Genomic DNA, 20999 nt, shown 5'->3' with positions numbered 1-20999 from the left:
ATCCATCGAACGAGCCAACGAACTTCAGGCACTTCTTTCATCCGAAAGCGGCCACCAATCGGTCAACATTTTAGTCCACCTACCTGTTCTTAAACCTGAAGATGTTAAACAGATAGACAGACATTCACATATATAAAATCCCCATTTTCATGGGGCCCACTTGTGATATACTCGTGTATGTCAGCTTTAAGTGCCTATGGTCGCTCTTATCTGTGGGCTGTCTCGCTCTTCTCTAATATGGCGTCTTGATTGTAAGATCGATAAATTAGTGTTCCAATAAAGAATACAGCATTAATTAATTGCGTGTTATTCCAAGTCATCACACCACTGATTAACAGTCCGCCGGACGGTATCGGCCTGTCAGTTGTTCGGAACTGTCAAAATGACCGTAGTTCTGTAGAAGGCGACCAACTTTTTATTTTTGTCAAAGTGACTTACATCCTAACGCTACTAGCGTTGGTCGCTTTCTGCATTGATAGAAAAATTTAGTTGGTTGTTTTCTGCATAAGTATGGTCAAATTTAGTTCTAACTGACAGGCCGATACCGTCCGGCGGACTGTTAATCAGTGGGCCCCTTTAAGCTCGTAACCCGTATCCGGTACTCTCTATCTTCCTTACCGTTATTTTACGGTTAACTATCCCGAAATAAAATATTAACTTTAAATAAATGTATACCGCGACCGTAACCGCTTATACTTATGCAGGAGAAATTATTAGGGTCACAACATGAAATACTACGTTACTCTATTTCAAAACGTCGTATCTGCTCTAGCTACGTCAATTATATACGATCTTGTTAAAATAAGATGGTTACCTTTGCTGCGACAACTTTATATTTGCAGACGAAATGGGCGCCACGGTAAAACTATGCAAGGATTTTTGTAGTTCCTATTGCTTGCTCGAAATTTGTCTGACTGCAGATATAAGTTTGTAGCGGTCTCATGCTGTGTCTATGAATCTTCAGAGTTATTATTTGATATTTTTGGGACTCTTATATGTAAAGGTTTAGTGAAGTCGTGTGAGCGATGGAGATTTGAATGCTGATTTATACAAGGTGTTTTTATCCCTTAGTTATATTGTGCAAGATGAAAATGTAGGTCATACTGAATAATTATTACGCAAATGACACAAAATATGTAGTCTCATTTGCGGAGCACCGTGTGCGGAAACGAGTAGTATACCAGTAGGCGATCATGGCTTGCAACTCAGTCGCGTAGCATTTGAATCGTGAGAGATGGGTACACACTTAGTACACAGGTTAAGTAAGGTCTAGACTAGTGTTATTTAGCGGCGGTTTTCAGTATGGTGGAGATATTCTATCAATAATACCGATTTTTATCAATAAGACTTTTTTAACAGAGATTTGCAAATTATTTTTAGCAATTTGCTAACAAAACTTTCAAAATATCTCAATGCTTGTTATGTACAATCATTATATTTAATATGTACCAAAATATAGTTCATCTATTTTTGTCCTCATGTCATTTTAGCAGTATAAAAATAATTAGCAATTTACCTACATTAAAATATCACAATCACACTGCTTAATGTACTGTGAAATGAACTAATATGTAATAGGTATAATACCTATATTGTACCTGTAATATAATACATTGCCTGTATCAACTTTATATAGGAAGGAAGAGCAATGTGTACAATGAAACTATTTGTAGTTTTTAAGTGTATATCTCTTTGCTTAGCAGAGGTAAGTTTTACCTACTTTTTACTTTTACTATATAATTGTTAGATAATAAGGATCCAGCTAATTTTACACACTGTCATTATAGCCCACTTTGCCCGCTTTAAAAAAAAACACGAATTTCTCAAAAAAAAATATCACGTCATATGCCTTTTTTTTGCTCAGCACGTCCATAGTGATCAAACGCATCAGTTTAATTGAAGAAAAAAAACATGTAACGCGAAAAAAGTGGGTAAAAACTTTTTTGGCGTTTTAGAAGGCGGGTAAAGATATCCGGGGTTTGCGCCAACATTCCCACGTCAATTTGGTGTTCAAATAGAGCTCGTATGATGATGATGTCTAAGGATCATGGCCATAAGTAGTTTAAATTTGTTTAAAATTGTCGTTTTGGGCAAAGTTTCCCCTGGTGACAAAGCTGGCTATAATGACTGTATTCAATTCATCTTTATTGCAGATAACAAAGTTTCCATATTACATAAAAATCACGAACACGGTTAAATTTACAATAAATAGGTACATTTAAAAATGATTAACATATTGAGTAATCAAACAAAGTAACCAAAGTAGCGAAATATATGAGTATAGTTTGTAGATTTCTAATAGGCCCCGACGGCTAATCCTTTGTTTATTGTTAAAGTAAAACCGCTTGTGCTACCACCTGCATAAAAAATCGTTCGTTCACTTTACCCAGGTAATTGAATTAAAACTCCTATGGAAATTGCAATAAGATTCAAAATGAACTAATGGATAAATATTTTGTTAGGATGTGTGTGGTCCGTTCAACTCGCCGCTGAGTGCCGGCGAGTCAAACGCTACAGAACCAGTTTAAAATGTGTCATCGAGATGCGTAACGCGTTATCGGAGAGCGCACCTACACTGGTTTTTTGAGCATTGGACTAGCCCGCGCTCAGGTGCCAAAAAGAATAATTAAGACCCTTTTTTGCAGGTAAGTAGCACGTGCGGTTTTACTTAACAATAGACAAAGGATTAGCCGTCGGGGACTGTTAGAAATCTACAAACTATAAAACGTCACTTTTAATACTGACAGATCGGTATCATATCGCTGTGAAATCTTGTAAGCATTCGGTTTGGGTCGTTAAAATTCAAAGTTTTTTTCAGTCATACACCCTAGTGACAGACAAGCCAATCATAACCCACAGGGAGCCGTCTGTAGTTTCGTTTATGAACATAACAGCGGCACGCTACGGACGGCATAACGTTCAGTACCTCACTACTATGCACATAGAGTTGGCAGTGCCTCTAGATGATAATTATATTGTAAGTATTATGGTCTGTATTTTTAGGTATTTAAATAAAAGTAAACAAACAATGTGTACAAGCATGTTTAAGCAGTTTGGTTTTACACGGGGTCGCTCAACAACCGATGCTGGTGTTGAGCTAATTAAGCATATTTTCGGTGCCTGGGAGGAGTCACGAGATGCTTTATTAGGTGTCTTCTGTGATTTATCTAAGGCCTTCGACTGCGTTTGTCATGAAACATTAATCAGGAAACTTCATTATTACGGAGTTAGAGGATCGGCACTGAATTTACTTAAGTCCTACTTAAACGGTAGAATACAAAGGGTTGATGTGAGTGGAAAGCGATCACCTGGGTCATTGGTCTCTATGGGTGTACCACAGGGGTCAATATTGGGGCCTTTCCTGTTCTAAAGATACAGAGTATAGGTGGTCGTTCTAAAAATTATATGACTGCGGTCAGCCTCAACTCCATCAAACTGTTCATACATGTACCTAGTATGATTTGATGGAGTTTTGACGTAGGCTCAAATCTGGAGAATGACCCGGTACCTACTATACAAGTATAGTATAATAATATCTATTATTTGACTTGTAATCTATGGTTAATAGAGATAGAGTCGATAATCCGTTGTACCTTTAAGATGGTTTTAACTTTTTACTACGTTATTTCCATGTTTTGCGCAAAACCTTAATACAATTGCTTTGTAAGTACCTATTCTTAAGTAAGCTATGAAGTGGATTCTCCTTCTTATGGTGTCGTCTCCTGCCGGAGGTTGACTATCATTAGGGCTATTTTCACTTTTGACGCTGCAGCTCGAAACAGCGATCTGGTGCTCATCTTGAACCAGCACCTGAGGTTTTTGAGCCACAAGGTTCGTCTTCTTCCACACTTTCGTTTACCCTGGATTTTCCCCTGTATTATCAGCTGGAGGAGGTGGTATTTGTCATTTCGTAATATATGCGTTCTGGCATTAAGTTCGCCTTTTGTACAATTTTTATTGTGCAATAAAGTTTAAATAAATAAATAAATATGACCAAAGTACTGCAGTTTCCTAATCATAACAGTATCCAAAATTTCTCTATTCTTTTGCACTCTCTGCAGCACGCTGTCATTGGTTACCCTATCCGTCCATGAGATTTTCAGTATTCCACTGTACACCCACATCTCAAACGGCTCTAGACGTTTACTTATAGCTTTAGTGTGTGTCCATGACTCAGCACTATACAATAGAACCGAAAATACATAGCACCGTGCCAATCGCACCCTGGTAGAGATTCGGAGGGACCGGTTGCAGAGAAGATGATTAGGAAAGTGTTACGAGCTTGCTCTATTCGGCACTTGATCTCAACGCTGTGATCACCGGTCATTGACAATACAGCCCAGGTACTTATACGAACGGACCCTTTGTACAATTTCATTTCGGACTTTCAAGTCAGGTACCTTTGTATTCTATCTACGGTCATTACTTTGGTCTTTTTGATGTTTATCGTTAGGCGATACCTCGCACTTACTACATGAAGTGGATTGGCCAAAAATAAAAACGAAATGCTAAATAAATATTTAAGCCTTTTTTATTTCTCATTTTTGCACACACAGTGTAAGTGTAGGTAATTTTTCATTTAAGTACCCTATAATATGCAACAAAAAAAATTTAAAATTTCAGGGATGTCAATAGTTCAAAAAATGTTCAAACGAACAGTATATCCCAGTCTGGTGCTTGTTTTATTTGTAAATATATACGCGATAAGTCCCGTTTTAGTAAATAATAAATTAATCACATATATTGTAACTAGCCCATGGTATAATAATACTCCGCCTGGTACTCTCTTCCCGTCTTTTCTAGGTCACCTCACCTGACTGACACAAACCTACGTCATCATGCGACAGCGCTATATGATAATATGCGATAGCGCTATATATAGCGGCCATGTTATTGTGACGTAGACTTGTGTCACTCTGGGAAGAGAAGACCATGTTTTATTTGACTATGAACTAGCCCCAGCACAGGCCTCGGTCTTTTTGGGCTGTTACTGCACACTAAAGTTCGTTTTTTTAGGATTAGAAAGAACTTCGCAGAAGTAAGCTTGTGGTTCCAAATCCGGCACTTTTAGCGGTAATAATTTGAAGTAAATTATATGTAAGTATTGACCGTGCTACATTAGATAATTCTATAATTATTAACAATTAAAGAGCCTGATAAAAACTGTACGCTTACTTCTGTGGAGTTCTTTCTAATGCTAAAAAAACCGAACTATAGGTATGTCTTTAAACGCTGCGCTGGTTTAAATTAAAATGTATAATTAGAAACAGTGAAAAGTTTGCTGTACATGTTTAATGAATAAATAAAGAATAATATTAATTTACTTATTTATCAGGTGGAGGTTTTATTTTACGAGAACGTGAACAATCAGTACAGACGCAGCTTCATCGAGCTGCAGTTCAAATTCTGTGCGTTCATCTTTAAAGATCCTATCTTCGGTGCCGCCATCAGAAATCAGATAGCCAGCATTGACAGCTGTCCCATACCAGCGGTACGTATACTGCTCACGGTCTAAAGGGGCCCACTGATTACCAGTTCACCGGACGATATCAGCCTGTCAGTTGTTCGGAACTGTCAAATTTTGCGTTTAACTGACAGGCTGATATCGTCCGGCGAACTGGTAATCAGTGGGCCCCTTTAGACCGTGAGCTGTCCCCTGGCCCCTTAACAAAACCGATTGACATCAAAATCAACGGCCTCCTGGGCCTCCTCGCCATCGATTGGGACCCAGGAGGCTCCAGGGTTCAAATTCTGCAAGACCCTGTGCTTGAGCTCGCCATCCGAAAGCAGGTGGTCATTGAAAGGTCCAGCGCTGCGTATATGATGACTAACAAAAAAATCCAATACACAAAAGGACGAAACAATTTTGAAATAACATGTCCACCACCGCTAGAAAAACCGCTTTAAATATTAAAAAATCCATCCAAATTGATTCACCTGTTTGAGAGACAGACACACATAGCGGTGAAACTTAATTAGTAACACCCGTCTTTTTGCGTCAGGGTTAAAAACCGATGATTAAAGGGCCCACTGATTAACAGTCCGCCGGACGGTATCGGCCTGTCAGTTAGAACAAAATTTTTACAGTTCCGAACAACTGACAGGCCGATATCGGCGGACTGTTGTTAATCAGTGGGCCCCTTAACGTTGTCCTCTCTACATTTTGTACCTATGGGGTCGCGGCAATTAGACCGCAGAAATATTTTTTGAGAAAGACCCACAATGACATAATAAATATTCTAAAAACTATATTTCCCACATAAACATATTTAAATTTACCATTCCAGGGGGCATATAACCTGTACAACATGACAGCCGCCGCTGACCACCTGCCAAAGTTACCATTTTCAAAAGGCCGCATCTACATATGCCTCAAAACCAGGTCGAAGCCAGTCTTGAGGGGATACTGCGATATGGAGCTGAAGAGAAAGAAACCGCCTAAACATTAACATAGATATTAATGCAGCAAGTGTGATGGGCACCTTTGCGCTGGGAGTCGCTCGGGGAGGCCTCTTTCATTAGTTTTAAGGGGGCTAAGGGGCCCACTGATTAACAGTCCGCCGGACGGTATCGGCCTGTCAGTTAGAACAAAAATTTTACAGTTCCGAACAACTGACAGGCCGATACCGTCCGGAGGACTGTTAATCAGTGGGCTCCTTTATATTGTGTGTTCAATTTTTAGATATTATTTATTTAGGGTTCTTAGATTTAATCTAGATTTATATAAATATATTAGTAACTATATACAGATGTACAGTCAGCAGCAGATATACCTGAGCGGGCAAGGTGTCCAAGAAAACATATACACTTCAATCGTCACAAAAATAAGGACATCTAAGATGTCATTTTCACGTAGGCTTTCAGTTCGTCACAAATACCTTAACTTCTGAGTTTTTCTTTAACACATACATCCTTATTTAATCACAATGACAATAACGGTTAAAAAGTCAGTGGTAACTAAGCAATCAAATTCAAGCTGCTGTCATTAATACCTATACGCACTGCCAATCACGTACGTCAGCAGCCAGGGTGCCACCAGTTGCTAAGCAGTTGTTATTTTAATGGTAACTAAGCATCAACATTTTATCTGTTTAACTTTAAAATAAATACTGTAGCACTACGAATTGACACCTCCTTTCTTAAAGAAGTATTTTATCGTTAAGTGTCAAACTTATACAATAAATAAGTAGGTTGTACTAGAATGATCGGTTTTTTTATTTTAACTGTCATATGCGGCTGTTCTTCCAAACTGTTGATCATATTATATACCTGTGTTAATATATTTATTTAGCCCACTTATTGTAGTAAAATATACTATACAGGGTGGCCCATTTAGATCGGCCAGTATGGGAAAATCTGATACTATAAGATATACACCGATCTCTTCTTAGGAATCATGTCATCGATTTTAGTAACACGAAAAACTGCATTTATACATTAAAAAAAATGTGTACTCAGCTCGGGAATCGAACCCCGAACGTTTTGAAAAATAAAACTAAGACTATTTCTATTTAGATATCGATTGTGTAGGTCTCAATTTAGTCAGTTTTCGAAGAGACCAGCATTTTTAGGGTTCCGTACCCAAAGGGTAAAACGGGACCCTATTACTAAGACTCTGCTGTCCGTCCGTCTGTCCATCCATCCGTCCGTCAGTTCGTCTGTCACCAGGCTGTATCTCAGGAACCGTGATAGTTAGACAGTTGAAATTTTCACAAATGATGTATTTCTGTTGCCGCTATTATAAGTAACGAGAAATACTAAAAACAGAATAAAATAAAGGTTTAAGTGGGGCTCCCATACAACAAACGTGATTTTTGAGTAGTAAATATCAAATGGCATTCCGCACAGGAGTAATCTAAGTAACGCCCACTGCGGGTTCAAACCTACAACGTCCTGATAGAAAGTCGTACATACGCTACATGTGACATTATCTTCAAAAATTATATAAACTAATGCGAAATTAACATAAAATCAGAAGACACCAATTAATAATAGAAATGAAACCCAAAAAAAAAACAAAAAGCTGTACTCTAGGTGCGTACGACTGAGATTTGAACCCGCAGTCTCTGCTTTGAAAAGCAAACGCCTGTTACTGAGACCACGACATGCCTTGACAATTGGCTCTAAATTCGGCTTCAGTTAGCTTTTGCTATGTGTCATTCGTCTTGACGATTCTGTTAAAAGAAATAGTTTGCAGTAAGTTGACCGAAAGGCTCCTGTCAAATGGTTGAAGGGCAAAACGTGAGATAGATGTATGTGATGACAAGACTGTACTGCTTTCGATGATTGTCAAAACGCTTTATCTGAAATTAGCATGGCTATCTTTTATTCAATATTCGACCATACTTGTATGCTTTAAAGTCTATTTTTCCATATTGTTCAGATATATTTGACACGTTGACCGCTTAGATACCATAGGTTTTTTGACAGCTAAGGTATCAATGACTTGTTGTAAGTGTAGAAATTAATGAATAGCGACTGTTAACATATTTGTGACACGTTGAGCGCTCACAAGTAAATACTACCATGACAGTCAACAACTTTTTGACAGTTTAAACGTTTACCTCTCTTTGAGCACCTGGAGTGCATAGCGACTTCTGCTGCTGACTGTACGATGTACCTACAAGTGGAAAGTTTCCATAATTGATTTTTTTACAGGATATTTTACATGAAATAAAGGAAAATTTCAGTTTAATCTATTTTTGAAGATTTTAATTTATCTAATCTAATACCTTTAAACGAGCAATTCTTGTTTATTTACATAATATATTTCAGGGATCTTGGAAACGGCTCTAACGATTTCAATGAAATTTGCTATATGGGGGTTTCCGGGGGCGATAAATCGATCTAGCCAGGTTTTATTTCTGAGAAAACGCACATTTTTGAGTTTTTATGATTTCTGAACAAAATTGGGTCTCCCAGATAGTATATTTCTAATAGCCGTATCGATTTAAAACTTTGCACGTACTAACATATACATAGAATACCTACTTTAATACAGATGAAAATAATAATTTAGTATTTAGGTACCAAAAAGCCGATTTGATTATTGACCTGAAACTGCATGATTATAGACGATTTAATGATGTCTCATTAGTAGTTTTTCGGAACGCGTATTTATTTTTGTAAGCTATTACAGCGAATTAAATGTCAATCACAATTTTATTACAATGTTGTTATTATATTCAGTAATAAAATACTCACATCATTATGGTCGTCATTTCATCAGCCGAAATAAGATCGAAAGGACCTGCTATGAGCAAGTTGAAGTTATTTTTATTATTTCAATTCATATCTTTTTGTGCAGCAGAGGTATGTATATAAGTGTTTTACAATTTTAATATAGGCGTTTAACCTTTTGGACGCCAATGACCGATATATCCGCACCGCAGGTCCAAAGCCAAAGACGGATTAATCGGTCACAGACCACAGAGCAACATAGACCTACGTGCATGTGCATAAAGTTCAATTTTAGTTTTGACACTTCGGTGACGTGGCGTCCGAGAGACAGCTTTTGTGTTTGACACGGCGTCGAAAAGGTTAACAAGCTTACATCAGAGTTAAATATTAAAATCGTCTTGCGCACAGACGCGTCCTCAGTCCGGTTTAACAAATTAACTTTTCCCTAAAAACAATGAAAAACTACAGATTTGGACACAATAGTAATAAATTGATAATCGTTGATAGAAAACGCCACTCGAAACTGAAATACTGTATGTCATCTGTCATCCCAGAACCCCTAGTGTATTTTTTTTGGATAGCATGATGAGCCTTCGCGTTTGCGAATGTCTATTTTTATATGGGATTTTGAACATCGCGCTAAGCGGGACGTATTGTAAACTCAAAATCCCATACAAAATGACGCAAACTTAACGCAAACGCGTACGCCGGCGTAGATTACCAGCCGTATTCGAACAATGAGATACGTCAAATACTAGATATTGAAACGATATGGATTAGATATGTCAGTGTCAAACAAGTGTCAAAAGTGACGTATTTGTTTGAAGAAACGTCTATTTTGACACTTGTTTGACACTGACATATCTAATCCATATCTTTTCTAGATCTATTAACTGTCGTATCGTAAAGTTGGAATCGGGCCGTACGTCCCGCTATCGAATGAAATTTACACTTAGTGTAACGTGTAACCCCTAGGGGTATGTACATTTTTACTTTCCGATTGACGTTGGTCGATAACGATATAATATTGTCATCTTGGTTAAGCCCCTTGGTATAAAAATCATCAGGGGTCATCTTCATCAAACATTTGCTCGCACGGATCGCGCGATTGTCAATTTGGACACCTACGCAAGAGTAAAATTCGCGCGAACTTGCGATAATTGTACGATCGCGTTGTTGGGTACCTCATTTTGAATCTATGGTCTATTTTCCAGTCATATGACCTGGTGACGAACCAGCCGATAGTAACTTACGTGGACCGGGAAAAGTTCCCGTATTCGAACATAACCGCTTCGCGATTAGGTCGCCGCAGCACGGTCTACTACACCACTATACATTTAGAGATTGCTGTGCCTCTGGACGATAATTACACAGTAAATACTTACACTTAATACATCTTATACCCTTTTTCTAGACTTTAATGACTGAATTAAGACTTCGTATTTTTACTAAACTGTGTAATCTTATACTTTTCACTATGGGCTCCCGAAACTATAACGACTTCTAACGAAACGCTTTAGTCAACTGTAATGAATTCAACCTATTACGTGGCGCCGCTGTTAAGAGGAAAAGACATCAACGCGCTACTATTTAATGAAATCAGTTGCGTTGATGTCTTTTGTACTATATTAAAATAAAATAAAATAAAAAAAGTCATTTATTGTCGCAACAAAACTTACAGCAACAAATCGAACAAAGAGATAAAATATCGAGCGATATTTTATATTATCGAATTTTATTGAATTATTTATGTTTTATAATAGAAAAAGCATTATTTTATTTTGAGTTAGTCGTACTACAAAAAGAAGTATACAATAATGAAATAATCAAGCTTTTTCAATCTCGTTGAAAAGTTCTCCATGATATGACGATTCTACAAAATATTTATTTCAGATCGAGGTGACATTCTACGAGAATTTGAATAACCAGTTTCGACGCAGCTTCATCGAGCTGCACTACAAGTGGTGCAACTTCATCTTCAAGGACCCTATCTTTGGAGCCACTATTCGACGCCAGCTCAGTATCGACCGCTGCCCTGTCCCAGCGGTATTGCAAAGAATCTATTTACTTACTTTCAATCCGTTCCACAGTTATTGCACAGAATGTATCTAGAGTCAGACCAAGAATAGTCTACAGCGGATTTGATAGCCCACACAGTGAAAATGTTATTTTAAACGTCAAACTTCTATGAAATTATGACGTATAAATGACACTTGCACTACGTGGGCTATTAAATCCACTGCAGACTTTTTTTGGTCCGACTCTACTTATGTTTGACGACCGGTCTGGCCTAGTGGGAAGTGACCCTGCCTATGAAGCCGATGGTCCCGGGTTCGAATCCCGGTAAGGGCATTTATTTGTATGATGGCATCATGACACAGATATTTGTTCCTGAATCATTTTAGTTTTCTATGTATTAAAGTATTTATATATTATATATATCGTTGTCTGAGTAACTAATACCCACAACACAAGCCGGCTTGAGATTACCGCGGGGCTTAGTCAATTTGTGTAAAAAAGTCCCATAAAATTTATTTATTTTCGTTTAGAGATGTTTACCCTCTAGATTCTAGAAGAGAGTCTAGAAGAATAGTCCCTGGGGCGCCGTAGACAATAGAGAAGGGCGCCGAGAGTCAATCCTCCTCACCGCGTTACCTATCTCTTTCGAATAGCCTAACTAGGTAAGGGCGCCACCGCCGAAATCTTAAACTTGCAAATGCGCCGCGGACTGACAAAGATTGGAAGTCCTCGAATTGTGAGTGTGTGCGTGTAGCATAATCAGCAAGTTATGAAATCTTACTTTGGTTGTAGCGGCCGTTTATCTATCAACCTATTTCATCTCTCCGGTTATGTCATCTAAAATATCTTATGAAGCATCTAAGAAATCGGCCAAATTAGTCGCAAATGTATGTAGCAGGCCAAAGTGGGCTATATAAACGCTATTATTTAACTTACAGTATTTATACTTACATACATGTAGACTGGTAAGGCGAGATTCCACCAGTGTGCCGCACAGTGCTGCACCCTAGTGGAATCCCGGCTGTAGACTCAGTTGTGAATGTGTGCAGTTTTCGCACTAATTAAACACATCTTCAATTATACCTAAAATTTAGCATCGTAATACCGATGAGTGCTGAAACTAGAGCCAGTGACTAACATTTTCAAAAGCGTTTCACTTTTAAATGGAGTTAATTCATAGGTACAGTTGTATGTATCCGATTTTTGTTCCAGGCTACATACCATCTTTACAACATGACAGCATCGGCGGAACACCTCCCACGACTCCCGTTTTCAAAAGGTCGTATCTACGTGACCTTGAAAACTAAGTCTAAATCCATCCTCAGTGGTTACTGCGATATGGAGCTGAGAAAGAAGAAACCAGTTAAACATTAAACTCAACCTTATCTCTCTCCTTATTTCTATCCCTTCTCTTCTCTTCTCTCTTATTTGTTGGTCCCTCATTACTGAGGATCGTGACCAGTTGATTTAGGAGCCCCTTTAATTTGTCTCCATCAGACTTGATCTCCCGTAGCCCTCACCGCTTGATGGAGTTTGCCTGAGGTGGCCTTCTTAACTTGGTCGGACCATCTAGTGGTGGGAGTCTCTATCTCCATTCGTAATAAATTTTTCACCGAACATACAGGTCATATTGATATATCGATATCTAAGTGTATGGTGTATGTATGTACTAGTTGCCCCCATTAAATAATATGGGAGCGGTTAAGGTGCTAAAATTTTTTACACTAATATTGTGAACACCTTTGCCGCTCCAATATACAGATAGGAACTGTACGTCTATGATTGGCCTTTGTATGATCCATATTGAAAGCGACACACCCTAGTCGCTGTAAAATAGATATTTTGAGAGATAGTAACGAGATTCTTTTGTATGCCCTAGAGCTCTAAGGTGTAGGATACGGAGCGTAAGGAAACCTTTTCAAAAGTCGACATTAAAGCTGGCAATACTATTGGTCGCTTTAATACTTCATGCGTGACGACCTTAGCAAGGACGTGACACAGACAGGACAGGAGGATAGGAGGAGGGGAGGAGGGAAGGAGGGGCAAACCACGGCAGAGGTGGCGCAATGTCATCGCCAAAGTTTTAACCTCTTATTTTTAAACGTCTCCTAATTTTGACAAGCTGATAATAATCGTTTGTCCCTTTCCATCATACCGATACGTCGGAAAGGGACAAACGATTATTATCGGCTTGTCAACTTTAGTAGACGTTTATTAATAAGAGGGTTAAACGCCTGTGGATTAGCGGAAACCGATGTCCAGGATAGAGCGAAGTGGAAGGAGAAACCAGGCAAGCGGACCCCGTCACAGGACAGACGCTAGGAGGATAATGATATCCTTGGCAAGGACGCGGTTTACCGTCACGATACAACAGGGACCTAACTGTACAGGACTGTACAGTGTACACCCAGTCACACAAATAGTATGTTCACTTTATGGATGAATTCGTGCAAAAAAACGTTTTAAAATTTAGTTTTCTTATATTTCTTAAGTTCCATATCAGCGTAGACAGACCCCACAGGCTGGCCGATGTAGGACGAGTTGACGAGGATCCTGCCTTTCGTGAAGGGGAACGATTCCGGTATGGCATCGGCGTTTAATGTCAGGTTATACAGGTGGTAGGTACCCTGGAAAAGCATAGTAGATTATTGTCACAAGGAAAAATTACATATTGTATGAGGAAATGAAAAAAAACCGGCCAAGTGCGAGTCGGACTCGCGTTCCAAGGGTTCCGTATATTACACAATTTTTAACAATGTATTTTTTATGTTAAACGTGAGTGAAATCTCTTTAAAAAATCCGTAGGGGTCGGATCAAAAACTGTAATTAAGTCCGACTCACGCTTGACTGTACATTTCTAATAGGTTTTCCTGTCATCTATAGGTATAGACCTATTTTATGTATTTTTTTCAAAATTTTAGACCTAGTAGTTTCGGAGATAAAGGGGGAGAATGGTCATTTTATGCCTATTTTTTTGAATAACTTCTAAACTGTTCATTCGAAAATTATAAAAAATATATATTTGAGATCCTTACAATAAGCTCTTTCATTTAACATGTAACATGATATAGTTTGACAATTTTTTTTTGTAATTTTTTAATTTACAACCCAAAAGTGGCTTCCATGTTTAAAATTCATTTGTTTACGTTACATGTCCGTATTTGGATCACAAACTTAGATATGTGTACCAAATTTCAACTTGATTGGTCCAGTAGTTCCGGAGAAAATCGGCTGTGACAGACGGACAGACAGACAGACAGACAGACAGACAGACAGACAGACGCACGAGTGATCCTATAAGGGTTCCGTTTTTTCCTTTTGAGGTACGGAACCCTAAAAAAGATGTCCCAAAATGTGCGTCCCATTATGCCACGTTTTACTGCGCTATTTTTTACGTAGTGCGTGACGTAACGGAAACTAAAATCTCCATACAAAATTACAAAGTTTTCGTATTTTTTTTATATGAATATGTGATATTATGCTATAGTGATTCTAAGTTGGAAGAACCCAAAAAGATCAGGATATGTGAGAACCAGATAGGTATTCAATATTTTTTTTAGAAAACGCTCTTTTTAAACTGGCCTATAGTTTGGCAGATGAAAAAATTTTAAAAATTGGGTTTCTTTCGCCTTAATATTTTTTTTATTTCCTTGTTTTGCTTCATCCGCACCAAAAATAACTTACCGCAGGATGTGGACATTTCAACGGCAAAATTTTCCTAAGACTCGCCGTGAAAAACATGTCGTTCAGGAAGAGGTTGCACCACTTGAAGTGGAATTCCAGGAAGGTCCTTCGATATTGGTTGTAGCTATACTCATTATAGAAGAAAATGTCGAACTGAAAACATTGCGAAAATTAACAGTTTGTTGCATAGTCTAATAAAACATGGTCTTCTCTTCCCAGAGTGACACAAGCCTACGTCACAATAACATGGCCGCTATATATAGCGCTATCGCATATTATCATATAGCGCTGTCGCATGATGACGTAGGCTTGTGTCAGTCAGGTGACCTAGAAAAGACCGGAAGAGAGTACCAGGCGGAGTATATTATTATACCATGGTTTGTTGCTTTTATGGACCATTTTGACGCTTCGTGCAGTAAAGCCACGGCTGCTGAAGTGGTGGAGTATGTATGTACACCAGAAGACTTTTGAGTGTCTTTTGAGCGTCGGCATCTAGTCAGCGCTATGGAAAATGGAGTCACTGCACAGTTGTGCCAACGTATAGTATACTATCGTTTATTGCAAACCATGGTATAATACAATAGATATCACAATGGAAAAGGGTCGCATGTAGCGTTGAAAATTTCCGGAAAAAATCCCGTTTCTTTCCAATCGGCTCGTTTTTTTTGGATTTTTACGGAAAAAAACCAAGAAATTTACCGCTTAAATTATGCCGAATAAAACGAAAAAAGCGATTTAAACAGGTTTCAAGCGGTTATTTTTCTTAATACTTGTGACATTTGACATCGGATCGGTGTCAGTGTCAGTTCAGTTCAGTTGTCACAGTTGTGTCATTACGCTTATCAGTCTGTTGTTTTTTTCTTTATCTACGCACATATCATTAACGCTCTAAAATGCATTCAGAAACCATAGGAAATGACCAGCATTATGACAACCAATTTTACTATGAGTACTTTCTTATCTGTGGTAGTAGGTAAAATCTGTACTTTAAAGTTATAACTTTATAGATTTTTGTAAGGTTATGAGTTTATGAGTTTAAATTTGGAACAGCTGTCAAAACTCAAGTGGGTGTCTATTCTAGTATCCATAGATATTAAAACAATTATCGATACGAAACGTCAATTCAGTATATTTTTTTAATATAAACCGTACGACATTTTATCTCGAGTGACATGAGAATAGGGACTTCATTCGTTTGTCTATGAATATAAAAAAAACTACAGATGCGTGACATGTGTGAAAAAAGTATTCATTTACCGCCATTTGACGTACAGTTTATCTTTTAATTAGTTTTAGGTATAAAATTAATTTGTTTTGTTGTTTCTAAATAAGTTTTAAGCAAAAGTTTCATATAAAATGAGTGATAAAAAGATATTTAAGGAGACGGCACCTCTCAAATCTGCGAGTTCCGCCAGAGAGCAACGATTGATGTCGACTGAAATATGAGGTTAGTGAATATATAAAAGAAGGTAATTATATGTGTGTAGATAAAGTAGTGTATGTAACTGTACATAATTAGGCATTAAAACACTCGTGTGATCCTTTTAAGAAACTCACTTCGTTCGTTTCTTAAACCCACACTCGTGTTTTAATGCCTTTCATTATGTAGCAGTCACATAAACTACTATTAAAATAAAAGGAAAAAAAATAATTTCATAAATTCTCGAAAAATCATTTGATTTTTTCCGACATTTTCAACGCTAGTCGCATGGTACCCTGTGCGTCGAAAAGCTAGTGGGAATTGTCTGACTGCCGTATTCGAACTTCAAGATATTCACAAGAGACGACACGTACTAGATACGTTATAGTTTAGATATCAACTAGTTCTCTTTTGCAGCGCAATTCGGGCAACCAATGTCACTTTTACGTTATATAGAGTAAGATATCTATTAGATGTGAATTGGATCTCTAAGTCATATCCTGTGGAAATCGTTCAAGAGTATCTCCAGAATCGCGCAAAAGTCAAATTTGACAGGTTAGATCTTAAACATATCGTTATCGTATCTTGGTGATTTCTAAAAGATATCTAATAGATGTCTATTTCTGAGACTTACCGTAACATTGTTGTCGGCTGGAACCAGAGTAGTTAAGTGTATCATCACATAATACTGCAGGTTCCGTCGCCCGTAACGTAGTGCGGTTACATTGAAGTAGGAGATGTATTTCGGATTTATATACTGGACGATCGGTCGCTCCGTAGTTACATAATACGTCTAAAATAGTAAAGATTATCGGCTCGATTCGGGAAATGAATCAGAGATTAACTAGATACGATATAGTATAGACATGTGACGTCCCACGGGTAAAGGTACCTTATGGCGGTTGGCACTTACGCTATTATTAACGCTGCTCCAATATTATTGCGGCGCTGTGCGACGTAAGCGCCGGCCGTCATAATGCACCTTTTGCAGTGGAACGTCACATATCTTCACTATTTCATATCTAGTGAGCCTCTAATTTGTTTCCCGAATCGAGCCGTATTAGTAGAGTTTGTCAAAGCAAACTCTGCGCTGACTTTCAGGCCAATTCGAACGTGCACTGACATCAAAATAATATTAGATTCATATGGATTATTAGTTCATTTCGCTCGGACTTTTCCGGACTTGTATTTGTGTGAGCGAGGCGCCTGCGCGAATTACAGCTAACGGATACTTACTTATGATTCTAACATAGTTTTGATATCAGATGCATGTTCGAATTGGACTGTTTGACATGGCAAATTGTAGCAATTTACAACAAAAGTAATATTTTCACAGATATTTGACATTTATGGTGACATTTTCAAATGTGCCATCGCAAATTCTGTGCAAAGTTAACTTGATCCGACTCTAGCCCCGTAAGACCCAAGCCAATTGTTGTGCTTTTGAATTCGGAACTTTATTTTATTCCTATAGAGTTCATAACTCTGATTTAATTGGTACTTGTACAAGTACGCGGGGACTTACGAGGCTAGGTAAGCCCCCCAGCGCTTCAATAATAGTACAGAAGTTGAAAACAAAATAAAACAATTATCCTAAAGTACCCTATGTAGAAGCAGTGGTGGCCGAGTGGATATGACGTCTGACTTTCAATCCGGAGGTCGCGGGTTCAAATCCTGGCTCGTACCAATGAGTTTTTCGGAACTTATGTACGAAATATCATTTGATATTTACCACTAGCTTTTCGGTGAAGGAAAACATCTGCGAAGAAATTCATAGGTGTATGTGAAGTCCCCAATCCGCATTGGGCTAGCGTGGGGACTATAGCCCAAGCCCTCTCGCGCATGAGAGGAGGCCTGTGCTCAGCAGTGGGACGTATATAGGCTGAAATGATGATGATGATGATGATGACCCTATGTAGGTACTAGAAATTTCTATGAGATTACACTAAAGACACCTACTGTACAGAAAAAAAAAAGAATGTTACAGCTATCGCAAACCAAAAACTTCAAGCATTTAACGGTTTCGAACTTTCGACACTTACAAATAATTTTACAGTACACCTGGTGCTCCATTACGACACCCTGTGCTATAATAAGCGCATTACGTAACTACGTCGAAAATTTAAAGGGCCATTTGTAGGTATTGAAAATTGTTGTATGACACACATGTGAATAAGTAATTCTCAACGAGTGGCGAATTTCAAAACACGACCGAAGGGAGTATTTCGCACTTCTATCGTAAATAACTATTTATTAACCTGATCAACCTGATGACTCTTTTTATTTTTTATTCAAACTCCCTTTTTAAAGTCAATGAAAAAAATCAACACTAAAATTATTGACACATTCATCAAAAATATCAAATAAATCTGGTAAAAACAAAGTCGATTACCGCTTTAAATAACGTACAAAAAAGTACTTACAGCAGCCTGAAATACGTATAAGAAAGTACTAAAATGTAACAAAAGAACAACATATTTGACATGTAACATCGTTTCAGTTACCAGAACAAAATGAACAAAAATACAGTAATAAAGGTAATACGATTTGGATTTCACGGCAAGACAAACATCATTAAATTTTGACCAATTTGTTGTTGAATAAACAATAGCTCCGCCATTAACCGTTAACTACTCTTCAAAAACTCGTATCACAATAGTGAATTCATATAGAGATACGAAGTTTGTTTTATGAAAATGTGTTTAGTGATTTGTTGCCAACAGCGACTTATTGAAAATAATTGTACTTACCTAGTATCTAGTAAATGATGATAGCTGTAGGTACATTAAATGGTGAGTTTTATAATATATACCATCATTTGATATAATCTAATTTTAATATAATTCACAACATCTAACACATGTTAGGAATACACGAAAAAAAATAAACTCTAGCAAAGTACCAATTTGGCTTCGTTAAAATTTAGTTGAATACAAACAAGACTTATTTAAATTGCGGAATTAACCTTTGTAATTTGACAAACAAGCAAGTATTGCTAAACATTATTGGTTGTTTTAAACCAAGTACTAATTTGTTTTCAAATAAACGTGCTATGTACTTACTTTTAATAAATAATTTTTAATAATAAATAATTGCTTAATTTTACCAACTTACGTTAACCTAGTTGACTTTTTTGATTTTAACAACGAACTTTACAGGCTCCCTCCGAGCCAAGTCACTCGGTTGTAGACAGCAAAAATGCTGGAATCAGTTATGTATCGCTGCCATACATGACCTAAAATTTTTTTATTAAGCTATGAGCTTCATCACATCTGATATTTGAGTAATTCTAAGACTGTAAACTTTAATATTAGGCACAACAATACAAATTCAGAGAAAAATTACATTTACCATTTACAAAAAAAAAATTAAAACAAAAACTTAAATTAAATTTAAATTTAAATTAAATGTATGTATTTTTTGTGTGTGCACCTTTTTTGCCATTATTAACTAGGTATGCTTTAATAATATTTTTGTAATTTACTAACACCAGTCACACAGAAATGGGCTCTTCCTGAGTCCCAGAGTTATTTTTGCAGTTAAGAATTTGGAACCTTCTTACAATTTTGGCTCAAAATTCCTAGTCGTTTTAAAATAACATCGGGTTTAAGAGGTTAGTTCAATAGCCGAGTCTATTAACCGGCACTGAAGACCATAAATTATCGTACCATGGACACAGGGGCGAGTACGGGATGGGAATTTTAATGTACAGCCGGTACCTAGTGACACGCGTACCTAAATATGAAGAGGCCAGCGGGTTACGCGATTATAACACCCCCTTTTTTGCATGTACGGTTTTATGCAGGATCCCGTTTTAGTAACTATTATACCAATATAGTAACGTTCACACAATTATTTTTAGGTATTAAATAAATAAATAAAATAAAAAGCCCATTTATTCCATAACCAACTTAAGCTATAGGTACACAAAAAAAATAATACAGTTATAAATTTTGAACTAATTAGCTAACAAATAATTGATTGAATCCACATAAATTAAAACTAAGTAGGTTTGGACCCCTCTCGGGTAAAGGCCTCCTCCAAATCATGCCATATATCTCTGTCTTGAGCTACTTCCTGCCAGTTGTTTACTTTTCGTTGTAAGTCGTCTGCCCAACGATTTTTAGGTATTATATAGAGCATATTCACAGTCATATAGAATAAAATTTGGAATAATCCATTCATTCATTTTCAATTTAGAGCAGCAAAATCAGCTCTGGGTTGTGAATTTTTTTAACGTTTTCTAATAATTTGTTCTGGGTTCCTACTTCCTTCTACAGTGGTTTTGTCAAGACAAGGTAAAATGTATCTCCCAAAAATTATCCACACCTCTTGGGATGGAGCAAACTCAGATTATACGTATTTTGGTATTTAGGACCAAATGAAGGTATTAAAATGATTTCAAGCTTGCTGGGAATTAATTCCTCAGGACGTTTTTTTGGATCTAATTTGCTTGGCTTATTGTGAACTATTATAAATAAAAAAAATTCAAAATTCAAAAGCGCAATACCGTAAAATGGGGTGAGTAGGGTCAAAACTGAAATTCAACCCTCGATAACATTTTATTTTTACATATGTAAACTGAATGGTGTATATAATAAGTGTTCCGGACGTTTGTATTTAGTTTTTATTTTATTTTGGGTAGTTCCATTTCATAACTTTGACGATAAAGAGGAAAACCCACCTCACCCCGTAG

The 20999-nt window shown here is 37.3% G+C and overlaps 2 protein-coding genes across 7 annotated transcripts in view; one reads left to right on the top strand and one right to left on the bottom strand.

Moving 5' to 3' along the window:
* LOC134672682 (uncharacterized) overlaps nt 1-6449 on the top strand; it is a 31324-nt gene extending 24875 nt beyond the window's left edge. Inside the window, exons 2-3 of the mRNA XM_063530634.1 lie at nt 5309-5491; nt 6288-6449. Coding sequence (XP_063386704.1) covers nt 5309-5491; nt 6288-6449 — 345 coding nt within the window. The remainder of the gene's footprint in view (nt 1-5308; nt 5492-6287) is intronic.
* LOC134672789 (RNA-binding protein lark) overlaps nt 1-20999 on the bottom strand; it is a 529293-nt gene that overhangs the window by 117870 nt on the left and 390424 nt on the right. The gene's annotated exons all lie outside the window — the stretch shown is intronic.

The sequence above is a fragment of the Cydia fagiglandana genome, chromosome 17 (assembly GCF_963556715.1).
Source record: "Cydia fagiglandana chromosome 17, ilCydFagi1.1, whole genome shotgun sequence".
In the NCBI taxonomy this organism is placed as follows: domain Eukaryota; kingdom Metazoa; phylum Arthropoda; class Insecta; order Lepidoptera; family Tortricidae; genus Cydia; species Cydia fagiglandana.
Note: the sequence above shows the minus strand (reverse complement) of the source record. Positions and strands in the feature narration are given on the sequence as shown.